The sequence below is a fragment of the Perissodus microlepis genome, chromosome 19 (genome assembly GCF_051167445.1).
Source record: "Perissodus microlepis isolate ML-2025 ecotype Zambia chromosome 19, ASM5116744v1, whole genome shotgun sequence".
NCBI classification, from domain to species: domain Eukaryota; kingdom Metazoa; phylum Chordata; class Actinopteri; order Cichliformes; family Cichlidae; genus Perissodus; species Perissodus microlepis.
This window is the reverse complement of record NC_140479.1, coordinates 24245912-24263992: the sequence shown is the minus strand read 5'-3', so window position 1 is coordinate 24263992 and position 18081 is coordinate 24245912. Positions and strand designations below refer to the sequence as shown.

Genomic DNA, 18081 nt, shown 5'->3' with positions numbered 1-18081 from the left:
CGTTTTCTGCTGTGACATTCAGATGGTAGGGTCAGAATTTGGCGTCTGCCTTGTATCAATAGTTCAGGCTACTGCTGCAAGTTTAAAAGTTTCAGATATTTTCTTGGCAAACCGTGGGTCCCCTTAATACCAGCTGAACACCATTTAAATGCCACAGCCTGTCCGTTTATGCTGTTTTCTGTGGTTTATTTTCCAGTTCAATTTTTGATATAGGTAATAACTATGACCAGATGGAAGAACAGGAGGGTAGGGTCTTGTTTTCCCCAATAATTTTCAATTTAACAAGAATGACAAAAAGGAAAGATTCAGAGGTGACAGTGGCTTAACTGCCATTATCTTTGTCACCTACCATTAATGTGTCAACAGCTAGAGCAAATTTGGGGGAACGCAGCAAAGCTATATTACATTCAGTGTTAATGCCACCTGCTGGAGCTGCCTTCAGAGAAAAGAGAGAAATAAACTAGAATGAAGCAGACTAGCAAGACGGGAAACAAAAGAAAAGAGGAAGGAAAGAAGACAGATGAAAGCATGAGTGAGCATGAAAAAGAGGGAAATAGGTAAAAACAGACTGAAAGAGTGACAGTAAAAAAAGACTGGAGGAAATACAAGAAAATAGCTGGAATAAAAAGGGCTCTTTTCTTTTATGCCTCCCAACTAGACCATTAGGCAAACAAGCTGAAGCTTTGGCAGTACTTAATGACTGAGTGTAAATATTCATGAGATTTTTGTAGCATTTTGTTTTTTCCTTCAAGTTGTAAAGAGCCTACATTGAAGAAAGTCGACTCGATGTTGGGCCACACTCATCGATAAAGTTCACAAAGCTCTTTTTTTTGTTAATATTTGATCTCCCCCACCCCAATTTCCTTTATACAAAAAAAAGAAAGAAAGTACGACTGAATACTGAATGACATGATGGTGAACAGCAGACACAGAGCAAAACAGTCAGATGGGGGCTAAAGCAAGGGGGCCAGTTCTTGCCTACAGAGTCTTATTGTCAGTGGTAACAGCACTTACAGTTCTCTACAGCACAAAGAATAAACACGATACGGACGTTGTTGTGGAGACAGTAACAGGAGATACTTGTTTCTTACCAAATCAGTATGCAATAAAATAAAAAAAATTTAAAAATGAGGCTGTAACCAGAGACGGTGAGCTAGTTCTCACCTCCAAAAAAACCCCATGCTGCCACACATTATTGTCTCGCAAGCTGAGTGAAGATGACAGGCATGCCACACTGAGCCCATTTCTATTGACAGATGGAGAGAGCCTGGGCGAAGGGTTGACTTTGCTGGGTATCTCTTGTCACTCACCGCTTTGCATCTTCAGTCTTTATGTTTACATGTAGGGTTTGACTAAATTACAGCAGACAATAACAGGTAAAGTCCAAGGTCATAATTGTGGACGATTTTGACTTATTCATATATCTGTAATCATGCAGGGAAATTGTTAAACAAAGAACACTTATCTAATACCGTAACACTGCTCAGCTGGGTATGAAATTGTGTGAACTGCTTTGTCTAATAAAGGAAAGTTAGTTTTAGTTTGTTATGCAAATGCGTCCAGAATTCACTTTGTACTTCTGTCCAAAACAGAATCCAACAAATATCAGCTGGCAGGAATTTTTCTCTTTCCAGACTCTGTTTGGTTGATCAGCGCTTTTGGCTTTCATCTTGTAAAAGTTCTTTATGTTTTTTTTTCACCCTACCAGGTTGTTCTTTATTTATTTATTATAATTTAACTCTGAAATCAGACTCATTAGAATCTCTTGTGAATTTTAATACAAATCAAAATGCTAGAAAATACTAATAGCTGCTGAATAGATGGACTAAATGGACAAAATCTTGACTGTTACGCACAGCCGACAAACGCGAGGACAAATCCACTGAGAGCAGCAGCTGACAACAAATAAGGCCCGTGTTCGCGTGTGATTGGCATATCACACACACACACACGAGGCATAGTCTACATGTCCCTCATTAGAAAAAAATGCTCTGGGGACAAATTCCTTATGCCACTGCACTGTGCTAAATGAACTGAGTAGGTTATGTCAAGATCTGGCAAAAAAGCTAATTCATGACATGAAGAGAAGTAAGAAATAATAAAAAGAACTGCGTGTCCTTTTTCACCACAGCTTTAAGCCACTAAATAGTACTGATCGAGACACTTAAGTGGAGTCGGGTAGTGTCAGCCATTTTAGTCTTTCACTGAAGTTATTTCAATGAGGAAAATACACAACAAGGGCTAAAATAACAAGCGTGACTCTTGCATGCTGAGCACTGCCGTCACTCCACTGGACAATAGTGTTTTCATGGACAAAACAGGAGTGAGAAGCACTCCAACAGAGAGGCACTCAGAGTCGAATCTGTGGGATACAGTGGCACTCTCACCAAGCAGTGGGCTAAACAATTCACAAGCAATTTTGCTAATCGCTGAGTCTGCAAAGCAGACAAAACAGAAGAGTGGATAGAGTCAGATCCCCCAAGAGCTCATGCCCCAGTCTGACCCTCCATACTCCCTGTAGTCCTGCCATGACATCACAGCTTATCATCTTGTACAGAGTGCTTTCTTGTATCACGTAAAAATCACCACCACAGCATATTATTTTCTCTTTGCCTCCCAGCTCTTTCCTTCCTTGCTGTTGTGGGATGCTACCCTACACAGAAAACCCAGTCTACAGGTCTCCCGTAGAAATGGGAAGGAGGAAGCCCCAAACCCATGCTAGGAAATGTTCTGGCATCCTGTTGTTGGGTTTGTTGTAGAAACACAGAGGATACTATCTCACTAAAGGTAAGCAAAGTATCTACATGGGGGAAAATATTACAACACCCTGGCGACACGCTAAAAAGAAAGCCCCATTAGACTTTTTTGATACTTCGATATATTCTCTATCAATCCTTATCGGGTTGGGCTTCACCTATTTGTAGTTTGGACATGTGTCAGGCATTAGACGTATATAACATATTGGTCATAACCGATCCAGATACTTTTGTTACACTGGAGATTAGAAAGAAAGGGAAGAAATTGATCAGAGTTACTGACAAACTCTGATTTTCACATTATTTTTGCAGAGAATGAAAAACAAATGGAAAGCTGGAAACAGAAAACCCTCTGCAATGTTCTTGATTAAAACTTACTCATAAAAACACTTGCATTGACCACAGCTTCCCAAACATGTTCACGCCACTTAAAGTTAGGATCTTTAGGATTTAATTAAATAAAACTGCCTTTCCAATATCATTCTAGATTACTGAAAAAGTAGCCCGATTAAACAGGCCTAAATTTTAAAGGCCTTGTATCCAAACAAGTCTGAACACTAAATTGGAAAGTTGGAATCATTAAAGCTGCAGTAACCACTTGGTGTTGTTATTGCTTAGTGCTTAATGCTACTAAGGACACCGTTGCAAAGTCTTATTCACTCCAAAACAAGAATGGTGCAGGAAAAAACCTTCGATATCTGCCCAACAGGCCAAGTTGTAATGTGATCACATCTCCTCTAACAAGGGGATTTTCACATTGTCAATGTAATTTTTCCTCTTTCAATCCCCAGTGGCACTAATCTATGCTTTACAAAATGCCAGGCTGCACCACATTTCGCTTCAGTGGTGTCGAGATCCCAGCCTACCACTTGGCTCATCTACTTCACTTAGCGGTTTTCATCATTTCTGCGAATGATTCTCAGCTGAGTGCGAGCCCGAACGTGTTCCATTTGCCGCTTTTATCTGTAGGTGGAGAGCGTCAGTGATGGAGACAGACATAGTAGGACCAAAGGGCTGGCTTAATCCCAGTAGCTGAAGTGTGAGCTGTACCCCTTTAATGAACAGAAAACATAATTTGTTGTTGAACTATAGTCTACTGAGAGTACTGTAGGAGGAAAAACTTCCATCTCCTCCTACAAAATGTTTCTTCCTGACTCTTTTCCAAATTATTAACCAACCCGTGGTGTGTGAATGCGAGACACCAAATTCTCCTCTTTATAAAAGCTTTACAAAGATGTGCTGGAAATAATTTATCATCATTATATTGCAGTATCAGTATTCAAACTGTTTTCTGCACAAGTCAGTAAAATGCATGACAAAATTTAAAAAAAAAAAAAAAATGGACCTAGAACTGCAGTGATAGTCAAATATTTTATCCCTGGATGGTGCAAATATATCTGCTGGAACACGGGAAACTTTAATATGCAAGAAACAGATGTTCAGCTGGCGTTCATTTCTCCCTCACCTAAAATTCTTTGTTCTTAATCTTTGTTTGTGTGAAACTATCCTGAGCCCTTAGGACTAACTGAAATGAAAAGAGGAAGACCACAGAGAAGATTCATGGATGTAACGAAAAAGGTCATGCAGAGGGTTGGTGTGACAGAGGATGGAAGGGATAGGATGAGATGGAGCCAGATGATCCAGGATGAGATGGAGCCAGATGATCCAGTACGGCGATCTTAAAGGGAGCAGGCGAAAGAAGCAGAAGATGAAGAAGACTGAAATGCTCCGTCGTATAAAGTGTCCCGGTCAGCAGATAATGCGTTACATAACAGCGTCTCAATTTACAAAGCCCTACCTGTCTGAGAAAAATAGGGCGTGTGAGACCAGTTCAAAATGCCAAGAGGCTGTCTGGAAGAAGCACGGCGCACAAGCACCAAATAATACTCTCATAACAATCCCTGTCTCATCCAAACATAATCCTAACTGGCTGGATACAAGCCATAACACACAGAGCTAAAGTGCTCTCGGAGCAGAGAACATCATTTTCGGGAGCTATTTAGGGCTCAACTGACAGCAGTATTGCCTGTTTAGTGTGTACACCATCCTCCACTCTATCCCCAGCCATGCACACACACACACACACCTGGAAACCACCACCACCACCACCCAGAACACTCACTCCAAGCAACACCCTGCTGAAATGGCATTTAAGCTGTTGCATAATCTTTGGAGGACTCGCAGCACAAAGGCAGAACACGACCCCTGAAATCAGATTACTCTAAAATGACTTTTTCTCTGGAAGTGTAAATGTTACCAGAATAAAGGAGTAATTTAACAAAGCTGGACTGCAGTAATGAAGTGTATACCTGAGACAGCTAAGGCTTTACAAAGTCCAGTTACCTAAGCACAGTCATTTGACATTCAGTGTCAGTCCCCCTAAATTTAGCCTTACTTCTCTAACAAGGCTTTACTGCCATTGGGGGACTGACAGTAATTGAGGTCTGATCGCTGGTTAGGGGTATTTAAACTGAAAGCCTCACTTCTACATCAAGTCCAACTCAAGGTAATTAATCTTCTTAACATTAGGTGCTTTTGTAGTGACCTACAGATGGACAGAGCACTGACAAACAGCCTCTCCAGGATGTCAATTACAGCATAGCACTGTTTCACCAAAAAACAAAACAAAACAAAAAAACCCAAAGCCCTGCCTAGGTTTATTTCCCAGAGACCCTTCTGTTATTAAACCAGAAGGTCCAACCTACAGATCACACTGGAATCAATACCCTTAGTATATGATTGCCTTCAATATAGCTCAAATAATCAGCCATGAGTCGTTGCAGACATGCTCTTTAGAGAATGCATAAATGCCCAACCCAGGGCTTTCCCCAAGTCTCCCAGATTGCCTTATTTGCAGCACAGCAATGATGTATCCTGCTAAGATCGTTGCATATTTTTTAGTACGTAGCAAATGCCAAGGTCAAACAGACCGTTTCTAAGAAAGTGTCTGCCCTGTGTGAAGCCCATGTAGCACAACAGGACAATCATAACACCTCCTTGTCTATATAAAAAACACCAAGTGCCCTTCATACATGTCTGTTACGTATAGGTTTCCATGTGCATTCATGGGTGTGTTGTTTGCGACAGTCTGTTGACTTCAATAGCAGGCTGGGTTCTCGGCATCATGACCTCATTCCTTCTGGCTCTTAAGTCAAGTCAGCACCCCACTTTCCTCTGGGAGTGGGCTGAAAGCTGCCGGTCATTCCAAGGAGCGTGTTGTACAAAGCAAGCTACAGTATAGCTCGCTTTGGACAAATTTGCTGCAGAAGAGAGGAATAGCAGCTTGATGTATTTTATTCCCTGATGGGAGCAAACTATATCCGAGAATAATGGAGAAAGTGAGCAAATTATTTTTTTTCTCCAGCACATTGATAGGGCACCTAAAAGCCTGTTTATGACAGGATTGGTGTCAAAAGTGGAATTTCATTTCACAAAACAATGCTGAAGTAAAACAATTTCTCTTCACATTGATGTGTCAGATAATGTTAATAAAATACAGGCAATACTGACTTCCGTTACTAAAAATGGTTGTTTAAGAAAAAAAAAAGATTTTCCCCAGATTTACTGACAGCCCTCAGAGGGGAGATGACACCATGTGAGAGGTGTACAGGTAGCAAAGAAATTAGCAAAGGAGTATTTTAGCACTTCAGAGCCTTGATTACAACATAAATCCTTTGATTACCTAGTAGCCTGGTTTCACAGCAATGCATGTAATCCAGCTGCACCCTGAAAGGAATCTACTGCTTTACGTGTATATAGCAAGCGCTGAGTGACCTTTTCAGGGCTCAGTGGAGCAATCAACTCCGAGCATGTTATGCACCCTGCAGCTGTGGCATAGGAGACGAATATGACAGAAGGATGTGGGAAACAACCCAATTACACAAACTCCAAGCAAGTGCCAGCAACAGCTACTTAGGACCACTGCTCTGCCAACTAACTACAACTCTTTATGTTAAAATTCGCTAACACAGAGGGGAGCTATCTCGTCAGGCATCGGCATCAGTCAGCTGGCTGTAAGCCAGGTAGCTACAGCATATCTTGCAGTAACAAAAAAAAAAAAAAAAAAAAAAAAAAAAGGGAGAATGTCGGAAATATGAGACAGCCGTGCGCTGACAGTGACAGCTCAAGGAGCTCTCTCACACTGAGTAAAAGCACAAAACCTTACCTGGCTTTCTGAGATAACGCCGTTTTGATAGTGTAACCTCAGGAAGGGCTGAAGAGATGATCTCTTGAATTGGATTAACAAACAGGCGGCCAACCAGTCAGGCGGAGGAGGTGGCGGTGGTAGTGGTGGTGGAGGAGGAGGAGGAGGATGATGATACCTCTGAAGGGGTGATGCCCATATTCAATATGTAGCCCTGAAACGTCGGGGCGGACACATTTGACCTGCTACTGTCGCCTACAGCGCCTGAGTTCGAGCTCTGGTCAAACACTGACACCAAAAAACCTCGAGTCAAATTATAAAAAAGCCTAAGCGCAGATAAAATAAGCAAACGGCGGGAAGCACGAGCCGCAGCTGACACTCTTCTTTCTGTTTTGCTTGACAGGAGGATTGTTTGTACACCGGAACAGCGGTTTACTCTCGATTACAGAACAGTGCGCAACATCCAGTCGTCACCCTGCCACACGAATCGTACAAAAAACAGTACATAACCTTGCTGAGAGGAGATCCGGTGGCGCCCTGTTTATCTATCCGCCGTTCCTCCTGCCTTGCTCGGTAGGAAATCAGCTGCTTCGCACTGGAGGGACGCCATTTGTTTGTGAGGAGTTTTCCGTCTGCTGTCCTACGGTGCCCCTTAGAGGAGAGCTCAGCACCTGCCACCTATCCAAACAACAGCTCCCCCTGCTGTCAAAACACTGCAATCGCCTTTAAGCATTTTCTCATTTGCCTTTACAGCCCACATTGCATACACAGTGCCTAACAAATGTCTTTTATGTACTTATTTATCTGGGTAAAAAATTAGAAAGTACGGTTCGTCAAGAAGTTTTTAAAACTAACAATTGATTTAATCAGTTGTTACGGAATTCACGTTTTTATACAAGCATATTGGACTATTAGTGCGAATCACTATTTTTCAGCTTTTTGTGAAACAGTAAATTTGACAACATTTTAACAACAGTAATTATATTTTAGCTTTAAAAATGTCATTTTGATTAAATGCATTAAATGTGCATACTGGTTCATTAGCCATTACAGAAACATAAAAACTGATTTTAATAATTGACAAGGCTGTTAATTTAGAAAGGCTGTGGCTTAAAATGGCATTTTTTTTATTTAAATTTTTTTAATTTCAACTAGTATACATGCTTGTTTCCATTAATCTTTTTTTCTTTTGTCTGCCAGTCAAAATTGTATTTATTTGTCTAAATTCAAGACCTAAAAATGAAAAGAATTCCAAATAGAAAAACGTGTTTTCATACACAAGCTTTTATACAATAGAAATTGTGACCTACATCTCAGTACTCAGTCAGCTGCAGTGAACTGCAATAACATTAGTTTCAGTTCAGCTATGTGTGAGTGTTGCAAAACATAAATCAGACACTGTAAGGTATGTGTTTGACCAAAAAAAACAACTAAACCATATCCAGATAGAGGCAGTGACAGAAATATTGAAACCACTCGAGCTATTTGAACTTCTATACAACATTTCCAGTAAATTGAAAGTAGAAAAGTATTGCTGATCTTGTTGGAACCAGCTACAGTCTGCTAGGTTTATACAACAAATAAGATCGATGTACTTAATTTTCCAAGGCCTGAAAGGTCCACACAATGGTGTGGCTTTGTTGTTGTTAGCCTCGTGGTCTGGCCTCTTGCTCTGAGAGGAGACCACCGTTCTTTCAGATCAGCGCTATCCATGTTTATCTTACTTTGCATAAAAGTGTGTTCTTATTTCTGTTCTACCTTAAGAGGAAAACAAATTATAGTATCAAAAAAAGTTTAAAATGTACAGCGACAAATAGTTACAGTGGCTTGCAAAAGTATTCGGCCCCCTTGAACTTTCCCACATTTTGTCACATTACAGCCACAAACATGAATCAATTTTATTGAAATTCCACGTGAAAGACCAACGCAAAGTGGTGTACACGTGAGAAGTGGAACGAAAATTATACATGATTCCAAACATTTTTTACAAATAAATAACTGAAAAGTGGGGTGTGTGTAATTATTCAGCCCCCTGAGTCAATACTTTGTAGAACCACCTTTTGCTGCAATTCCAGCTGCCAGTCTTTTAGGGTATGTCTCTACCAGCTTTGCACATCTAGAGACTGAAATTCTTGCCCATTCTTCTTTGCAAAACAGCTCCAGCTCAGTCAGATTAGATGGACAGCGTTTGTGAACAGCAGTTTTCAGATCTTGCCACGGATTCTCGATTGGATTTAGATCTGGACTTTAACTGGGCCATTCTAACACATGGATATGTTTTGTTTTAAACCGTTCCATCGCTGCCCTGGCTTTATGTTTAGGGTCGTTGTCCTGCTGGAAGGTGAACCTCCGCCCCAGTCTCAAGTCTTTTGCAGACTCCAAGAGGTTTTCTTCCAAGATTGCCCTGTATTTGACTCCATCCATCTTCCCATCGACTCTGACCAGCTTCCCTGTCCCTGCTGAAGAGAAGCACCCCCAGAGCATGATGCTGCCACCACCATATTTGACAGTGGGGATGGTGTGTTCAGAGTGATGTGCAGTGTTAGTTTTCCGCCACACATAGCGTTTTGCATTTTGGCCATAAAAGTTCCATTTTGGTCTCATCTGACCAGAGCAGCTTCTTCCACATGTTTGCTGTGTCCCCCACATGGCTTGTGGCAAACTGCAAATGGGACTTCTTATGGTTTTCTTTTAACAATGGCCGTCTTATTGCCACTCTTCCATAAAGGCCAACTTTGTGCAGTGCACGACTAATAGTTGTCCTATGGACAGATTCCCCCACCTGAGCTGTAGATCTCTGCAGCTGGTCCAGAGTCACCGTGGGCCTCTTGGCTGCATTTCTGATCAGCAAATTCCAATAAAATGGATTCATGTTTCAAAATGTGGGAAAGTTCAAGGGGGCCAAATACTTTTGTAAGCCACTGTATTGTGGAAAAAGTGACTTTATTTTGCCTTGTTACTTAACCACATAAAAAATAAATTATCACAACATCACTGACAAATTGTCCTTCAATCTAAATTTGTTGCGTAAAATTATCATTTGAATATAACACTCAATGTTACTTTGTTCAACAATCATAAACAGTACAATATATTTACAATACAATACAATACATCTTTATTTATAGAGAACATTTAAAAACCAGCAGTATACCAAAGTGCTTAACATAAAAGACAGATATTTAGATATTTAATAAAAAACAAAGAAGAACAATACTTCTGGATCACCTTCTATTTGGTGACCGTAACCTTCAAATTCCCCCCCCCCCCCCAGAACACACACACACACCTAGATATATCTGAATATTTACATTCCTAGTGCACAATGATCATACTGTAGAGCATATCAATGCAAACACTTAGCAAAGGAGCATCAAACACAAGCTGAAGAAGGTCACGGGCTCAGCATTTTACCACTCTAGCTTCATGTCAGCTTTGCTCCACACATATTTTCCCCCTCTTTTTAGAAACATGTATTCATCGAAGCCGCTGAAGCGAATTGCCTCCTTTACTCCAACATCAAGGATGGATTTGGAAGGATCCTTCCGTCCCTCTCGACAGTCCAGGAAACGCATCTGAAAAAAAAAGGAAAAAAATCAACATATGAAGTAAGTTTCCTTCAGCTAAAATGCCTAGCAAGTTACTAATTTAAACAATTATACCAAATTCAAGCCTTTTTACTTAATTTGAGCAATCCACATTCATATAACTCAAACATGCAGTTCATTTTTTTACTTAAACATCTGATAAAATGGCTCAGCCGCACTACCAGTTAGTAATAATCTGAAGTACTTACATATTCATCCAGGATCAGATAGGAGTTCCTCATCTATTAAAACAAAAAAAACCACAAATTTTAATTTTTGTGTATCCTAACTTTGGATTTTCAACCATTAATTACAGCACAACAAAGAATTATTTTAGGCAGGATGAACTGAGCTCATGTTTCAACCTAATATATATGTTTAGTTCCTACTTTTCATGCCATAGTGCTGCAAAATTGAGGAGTAATGCAAAATGCAGAATGAGCACACCACAGATATGAAACATGGATATTCTAGAAGTTATCGCATTATAAACTATACCAAAAGTCTATACCAAAATATTCCCTCATATTTGGTGGCCATCTATACAGCAACAAGGAGAAAACAAAATCCAAATTCCTAACTGACAGTGGTGTTCAAAAGTCAACTTTTGCATAGTTTATTTGTTTAACTGTGCATTGTGTGTGTTTACTATAATAATATTCACATTTTATTCACTCTAGGCATATCAAGCTCTAATTCTACGCCCTTACATAAATCAAAAAATTAAAAAAAAGGATGAAAAACATCTTTCCCACAGAATACATTATGGTTATTGCATTAAACATATTTGCCATAATTGCTGCACATGTCTGAGAATTATACCTTCTCATTAGACTCAGGAACAAGGCAAGAGACGCTGCTGTGTCTGTCCAGAAACTCCTGAAACTGCTGATCACTGATGACAAACCTCTCTGCCTCTCTCAGGGCTGTCTCGCCTGCGTTTTCCCCGTCAATCAGCAGGCACTGAAAGACCTGAAAACAAGAACGAGACGTTCAGTACATCCATGATTACCCCGTACAAACATTATTTACTTATTTTTTCATTTTTACCTTCCAGCGGACAGGATTAATCAAATTGATTTGCTGTGTCATGTCTTCGTCATAGTTGAAGATGTTGATGACGGAGTTGATTTTCAGTGCCACTTTATACTCCTTGCACCAGCTGCAGATCTTGAAGAGGTTGTCAAGGTGGCTCTTCCTGCCTTGAGTTCTGCCAATCAGCTGGTTGGTTGCTTCATCAAAGCTGTCACAGGAGATAGCTAGAATGTCCAGATAGATACCTAGAAGAGGAAATAAAAATGAAAGAGATCATAAATGTAAATTATTTTATGGTATATGGCACAGCTGGAATGTACCCATAAAAAAAAGAAGCTGTTAATAACTTAGCTATCTTACCATATTTCTGGAACCATTCTTCTTTGATCATGCTTCCATTGCTGACAATGCTGACACTTGGGAGCTGGAGGTCCTGTTTGCAGTACTGGACCAATTTCCCCACAAACTCTCCCTTATTATGCAGGAAGGGCTCTCCGCCAGAGAAGTTGATCTTTTCCATCCCTTACAAAAAGACATAAATTTAATAGCATGCACAGCAATTTGACAAAAAACAAAGCTTATTGTTATTAATTTGTCAAATCACCTGATTCCTTTAGAAGTTTAAGCCCCGTCTTAGCTTCCTCCAGGGGCAGGACGAAGGACGTTTTTGCAGTGTGGAAACAAAATCCACATCTATAATTACATTTGCGCGTAAAGTGGTAGTTGACGCTCGTTGGGATCGTTGGATTTTGGTCTTTGTTTTGGTCCAGTTTATCACCAGCAATGAATGAGTTTGTTCCCTTGCAGGCTCCTGTTGTCCAGTAAGTGAGTTTTGAAAAGGCGATCTCAAAAATGCAGTAGATGGTGCTGATGAAGCGCCGCAGAAGCAGCCTGGGAGACGAGACAGCAGGAGAAAAATCCATTTTTTAAATGACGAGTTGTGCTGTCAGACTTGCTATGTTTGCAAGATAAATGCTGGCGCGTCATAAGCAGAAACCCGCAGGGCGCATCTTATATAGAGGGTGTGGGGAGTCGGTCAGTTGTGGGGAGTCGGTCAGCTGTGAGCGACTCAAAAGTTTCTGTTTACAAACAACGAAAACGAAACCTAGCCTGGTTCCATTCTGCTGAGACGCAAGAAATAATTTACGCGCGTCATGACAACGCATTCTTTGCATTTCTTCGCAGTGTCATTCGTCCATTAAACCTTTATTAGAGACCTTTATGTACAGTAGTGATATGCCATTAAATAGTGCAGGACTTATAGATCTTTAGCTCTAATGGTCAAACTTTCAGTGATAAATGCTTCTTTGTAAAACAGTTTCTGTTTCGAGTCTGGGTGCATTCAGTTCATTGTAGTTTTCACAGCCTCTCTACTTGTCCAATCTCTTGGTGTCTCTCATTTTCATTAAACACGTTCAAGAAACATAACTTGGATTCCTGGAAAGAATTCCTGAGCTGCCCCTGCGAGGCGTTGGCTTCAACAATAAACGCGTTTCACAGTAAACGAAAAGTTTCGTTTTCTCCGTTTGGCGCCGTTACTATCGTTTTCCCTTCAGCTCACACGATGCGTCTCGGGACATATTTTGGAAACAGATAAGGGCATCTGGTGTACAAGATGTCAAAACACGCAATGTCTCTTCTTCCATGGTGGTGCTCTCGTGTTTTTTCAGTGGAGTTAAATGGAGCGCCTTTTTATTTTGCTGTTAAGGAAAAGCACCTGGGAGAAGACGTGCCGAGGGTGTTCAGAGAAGTTCAAAACCGTGACAAGTGCTACTCTGTCCTTGTTTACTGCAGCAGAGACAGAATCAAAACGGCGAAGTTTTACGGGGAGCTGAAAGACAAACTGCTGAGGGACTTGCCTCCGGAATGTCGCTTGTCTCCCATGTCTTCATTTCTACCAAAAGTCAGGGATTCTCTCGTTAAAGGTTACTTTTTAAAAGGGAATTCTGACACTTCCTCCCCGATAGAGCGGCTTTTGAGTGATTTAATACAACATGACCCAGTGTTAGTTTGTTCGTACTCTCCAGCTGAAGACGGCCAACAGTGGACGCAGCACATGTGGTCAGAGACAGCAAGCCAGGTGATGGATGTGGCAAAGGGATACTATGTGGTACCCTCAGAAGCGCCAGAATATCACCCATCTACTCTCAACATTATCAATTCAGATGTATTCTACAGCTTTGATGAGGCCTATGACGTGATGAAAAAAGTACGTATTTTCTCATTTTAATATTTACAAGACTGTTTTATGTTTATTTTAGTATACCGCATAAGATTTTGGCAAACGGGCGCACTCTTGTGGAGGATGTAGGGATAGCAGTTTATACCAAGAGACCCAGAGCTCTTGCTTCAAACGTTTATCTATCAGGGAGGGCCAGGTGGCCCACAGCACTGTGTGCGCTCATTGACAGCACAGTCTATGACTCACTCCTGCCTGCTTAACTGATTTGTCTGTTCTGCAGTGTGGTGACATCATCCCAGAAGCTAAGGCTGTGCTGGAGCTGCTGCCCAGCAGGGTGGAGGCCAGATATAAACCAGACTTCCCTGTTATTGTCATAGAGGGCCTGGATGCCACAGGTTAATGCCATTACCTCATAAATAAATATGTGATCAGTCTGATGCATAGATGTCATCCTAAAGTGGTGGCTGGTTGTTCTCCGCTAAAGCCATTATCTGCCAGGGAGCTTCAGTTAATGGAATATCATGTATCATGACCTCAGAAAAGTTACATCACTTTGAAATGGTTTACTGCGTAGCTCGCTCCTCTAATACTATTTTCAAACCTTCATGAAAGCTCAGCTGTGTGGTTCAAGAGGGAGTTTTAGTTGAACTTTTCAAGGGCCACCGCAGTTTCTTTTAATATGAACAAAAAGGATGAATTCCTCCTTTTGTGATTCGAAAATGTTCACACCTTTGTTTTCTTTGGTTTTGAGGTGAATCTATTTCCTGTCCTCTGTATCACAGGTAAGACCACTCTGACCGAGTCTCTGAAGGATACACTGGGGGCCACTCTTCTGCCATCCCCACCAGAGTGCCTTTCCCCCTGGAGAGCCCGCTTTGATCAGGAGCCACCCCTCATCCGCAGGGCCTTCTATGCTCTGGGGAACTACATCTCAGCAGATCAAATAGGCCTAAAGGGCAATAAGACACCTGTCATTGTTGACAGGTAAAGACAGCTGAGATGTTGCGGGTGGAGTGAGGTCTGCCTGTTTTGTGACCTTTTTTTTTTTTTCTTTTGTAAGAACTTGTAGATCCTGCTGAGATCCAGATCTATACAACTCAATATTCAGTGGCTACCAAGTCACCTGATGCGACTTCCACCTGTTGTTCACCTTTCAATTCACCATCGATTACCTGTCCCCAGATTTTGGCACAGCACAGCGGCCTATGCCATCGCCACAGCGGTGAGTGGTCCAGTGTGCAACCTTCCAGGAGAAGGTTCAGAGGTGTACTGTTGGCCTAGCGACCTGTTTCAGCCCAGCCTGGTGGTCTTACTCACACTTGACCCCGAGGAAAGGAAGAGGAGACTGAGAAACAGAGGCCTAGGAAAGACTGATGAAGAGGAAGAGCTGGATCACAACCAGCTGTTCAGACTCAGGTGAGGTAGTTGGAGTGCTTATGCATAATGTATTATTTACTCAGTTAGCATTATACTTGCATTAGAACTCTCATCAAGCAAGTGAAAATGCCCATTTAGACTGAAGGCGTAAATAATTGGTTGTGAACTTGTGATAACATTAATATAGATCTTTTAAAGTAGTTCTCTGTGCATATTGCTGGCACTCTTAATCTGATTGAGGACAAGTATGATGATTCTAGGTACCCAGAGTTGGTGATGTCAGGCACGTCAGACAAAAATGACAGGCTCCGCTATGTTATACTTGTATTAAAAAAATGAAAAAGAAGAAAAAGTATGAGTGTTAGAGCATGAAAGCGAAGATCAGTACAAACCCGACTGTGGATTCACAGTCAAGTCAGCTCAGTCTTCGTCTGATCCATCAAACACTTAACAATCAATTACGGTCCCATGGGAGAGGCAGCTGATGAGAAAGAGCAGGTGATTAGTTGCTGAGCTGCTGTGCTCCATTAAGCTGGTCAAAACTGGCAGGCACTGCCGGCCTAGTTAGTTGCTACACAGACAGGTCGATGGCTACTTTCATTCGTCTTCTGTCCTGACATAATGGCCTTTCCACACGGGACAGCCAGATGTTGGGCCTGCAGAATTAGAAAATGGAGGGAGTTGACAGTCAGCCTGTGAATGAGTGAGGGATTCTGCAGACTTGGCCTGCCACTATCAAAAGGACAATTCTTCACTGGTAACAGGGATAGCAGAACTCTGAGCCATCTGTGTTGTTTCTCAAAAATGTACTGTATTGTATACCTTACTGTGCAGCAAAGCTGTAAGCAATCACAATACTAAAATTTGTCTTGTGCTGCACGCTTCCTTCACTCCTTGACCAATGTTTGCGTGTGTGTGTGCGCAGAGTGGAGGAGGCTTATCGGAGGATCAGCGGCCCAGCTTGTGTTACTGTGGATGCTAGTCCTTCTGCAGACCGAGTGCTCCAACAAGTACTGCTTTTAATTAGGGGCAAATGCCACTTGTAAACAACTCTCTATCTCCCCTGCTGGCAGTCAAGCATCAAGTGTATGCAGTGCATTCCGTCACCACTAGGTGCCAGTAAGGCATCGTAAATGTGATTGCAGACAGGCTAGTGGGCAGATTGGAGTGTGGAGAAGAGATTCTATTCATAACGTGTAAAGGTTGAATGCCGGGGGCCAGAACTGCATGCTACAATCAGAAATACATATTCATGTAGACACACACACACGCACACATACTCACACTAATGTATTGTCAGGAAGAAGTGTACATCTAACGACTGTTGTGACCTCTCAGAAATTAGACACTGTGTAGCCTCCAGATACCTTGTAGCAGCACTTTTTTTTTTTATGCAGACTGACGCTTGCGAAGTGGATAGGAACATTTATATAAGGGCGACGAGTTACTGCAGATTGAATCAAAATGCACAAATAAGAAAAAACAAATCTTAAAATGTACGTTGAATGTTAGCTTGTTAAAATAAATGCAGAACCCGGTCTATCTTCGGACAACATATTTTCACTTGTTAAAAAAAGTTTTTGAATTAAAAGAAAATGACACTAAACATCTGTTTGTGTTTTCTCTTCTACAAACTGTGTATAGCTGCATGTTTATGTTGCTTATATAACTGGCTACGAACATGAACACAATGTCCTGCTCTGTTTGCAAGAACATGAACTCAGCTGTGTGATAATGACACAAGTGATGCACTAAGATCACATGGCACTATCTGTACTTGATGCTTTCATAAGCACTGGCATTTTCAAGTTGACACACGTAAATGTACACACGCCTACTTTTGTAAAACACACACACACACAATCATGCACATCTACTAAGAGCATATACTGTAACTCATTTATATAGGGAGGAAGTGTATATTTGGCCTATGTGATGGGAAGATTAATTGGGGGTTTTAGTAATTATGAGCTTGGCAAAGCTGCAGGGTGGAGAAGACAGAGTGACCCATCTCTTTTACTGTGATGCATCAGCAGAGTGCCAAGCAATGCAGACCCTATTCATATGGCAATTAATGGAGCGCTGTATATCAATGTCATTTCATTGGTCCCCCACATAAGTGCATGGAATCACTCTTTCTACCAGTTATAGCAATTCAGTGTTTTACTGAATGCAGAGGTGCTGCGGATGCAAATCTTACCATCGCATGCCGTCACACAGACTAAAATTAAGTCATTATGTTTATAGAGTATGGTTTCCTACATGAGGCAGCTGTGTACAGTTTGCTGAATTCATAAGCTCCTTAGCTGCCCTGTGCCTCAGTGGATGTTCTGTATGGCACAGAATGAATGTAGTATAGACCATGTGGAATTTTGATTGCCATTAACACAGAGAGTCCAAAATGTATGAAGTTGGGAGAGCAAGCCAATTAGGCCTCCTGCCATATTTCATACCTGAATGCAAAGCTGTGTGCGCTAGCGGTGTCAGCCACATTTCCCCATCAGATGTTGTTAAGCACTGATATTTTTGGCAACAAAAAGTTAGCGGTGATATCATGCCATTACTGCTCCTCAACACAGCCGTAATACAACATTTATGGCCCATAATCACATCGCATTACACATGCAGCGAAATAATTCTGTTCACATTTGTCGTAGCATTTTCTTTTTCCTTTTGGAAACATTTGTAGCTATTTCTTTTGTCAGATAGCCAGAATATACTCCGGAGTCTTAACAACAACAAGAACTCACATATTCACCCACTGAAAATATTTCAAAGCTGAATTGCAGTTCGAGGAAGAAGTTAATAACTAATGCAATCTGCTTCCAATCTGTGACTTCACTACTTGAAGTTTCAAGATAAAAGTCCGAGCCTCATATAATGAAAAACTAAGATCCATCTGAGAGAGGCAGAAACTCGGCCTTACAGATATATGTCTGTGCACACAAATGCACTGTACACTTACAAAAGCAGAGGAGACACGCACACAGACACACACCT

The 18081-nt window shown here is 41.3% G+C and overlaps 3 protein-coding genes across 3 annotated transcripts in view; 1 reads left to right on the top strand and 2 right to left on the bottom strand.

Moving 5' to 3' along the window:
• The window catches only part of rnf144aa (ring finger protein 144aa), a 29676-nt gene extending 22134 nt beyond the window's left edge, over positions 1-7542 (bottom strand). Inside the window, exon 1 of the mRNA XM_084914269.1 lies at positions 6922-7542. The gene's annotated coding sequence lies outside the window, so the exon portion shown is untranslated. The remainder of the gene's footprint in view (positions 1-6921) is intronic.
• A 2284-nt stretch (positions 7543-9826) lies between these two features.
• Positions 9827-12548, bottom strand: rsad2 (radical S-adenosyl methionine domain containing 2). Its single transcript, XM_084915131.1, has 6 exons — positions 12127-12548; positions 11883-12044; positions 11538-11767; positions 11310-11459; positions 10697-10729; positions 9827-10475 (listed from the first exon to the last, which is right to left on the bottom strand). The coding sequence occupies exons 1-6, from the start codon at positions 12443-12445 to the stop codon at positions 10311-10313; spliced, it is 1059 nt and encodes a 352-aa protein (XP_084771257.1). The 5' UTR covers positions 12446-12548; the 3' UTR covers positions 9827-10310.
• Positions 12549-12746: 198 nt separating this feature from the next.
• On the top strand, positions 12747-16687 carry cmpk2 (cytidine monophosphate (UMP-CMP) kinase 2, mitochondrial). Its single transcript, XM_084915130.1, has 5 exons — positions 12747-13731; positions 13985-14099; positions 14487-14688; positions 14887-15120; positions 16007-16687. The coding sequence occupies exons 1-5, from the start codon at positions 13138-13140 to the stop codon at positions 16125-16127; spliced, it is 1266 nt and encodes a 421-aa protein (XP_084771256.1). The 5' UTR covers positions 12747-13137; the 3' UTR covers positions 16128-16687.
• The last annotated feature ends 1394 nt before the right edge of the window (positions 16688-18081 follow it).

Bases quoted from the DNA above. Each gene is read 5' to 3' on its own strand.
- rsad2 (XM_084915131.1), bottom strand. From the start codon at position 12,445: ATGGATTTTTCTCCTGCTGTCTCGTCTCCCAGGCTGCTTCTGCGGCGC. The intron at 12,045-12,126 runs GTGATTTGACAA...TCTTTTTGTAAG, and splicing joins TAAACTTCTAAAGGAATCAG to GGATGGAAAAGATCAACTTC. The intron at 11,768-11,882 runs GTAAGATAGCTA...TTCCTCTTCTAG, and splicing joins AGAATGGTTCCAGAAATATG to GTATCTATCTGGACATTCTA.
- cmpk2 (XM_084915130.1), top strand. From the start codon at position 13,138: ATGTCAAAACACGCAATGTCTCTTCTTCCATGGTGGTGCTCTCGTGTT. The intron at 14,100-14,486 runs GTTAATGCCATT...TCTGTATCACAG, and splicing joins AGAGGGCCTGGATGCCACAG to GTAAGACCACTCTGACCGAG. The intron at 14,689-14,886 runs GTAAAGACAGCT...ACCTGTCCCCAG, and splicing joins ACACCTGTCATTGTTGACAG to ATTTTGGCACAGCACAGCGG.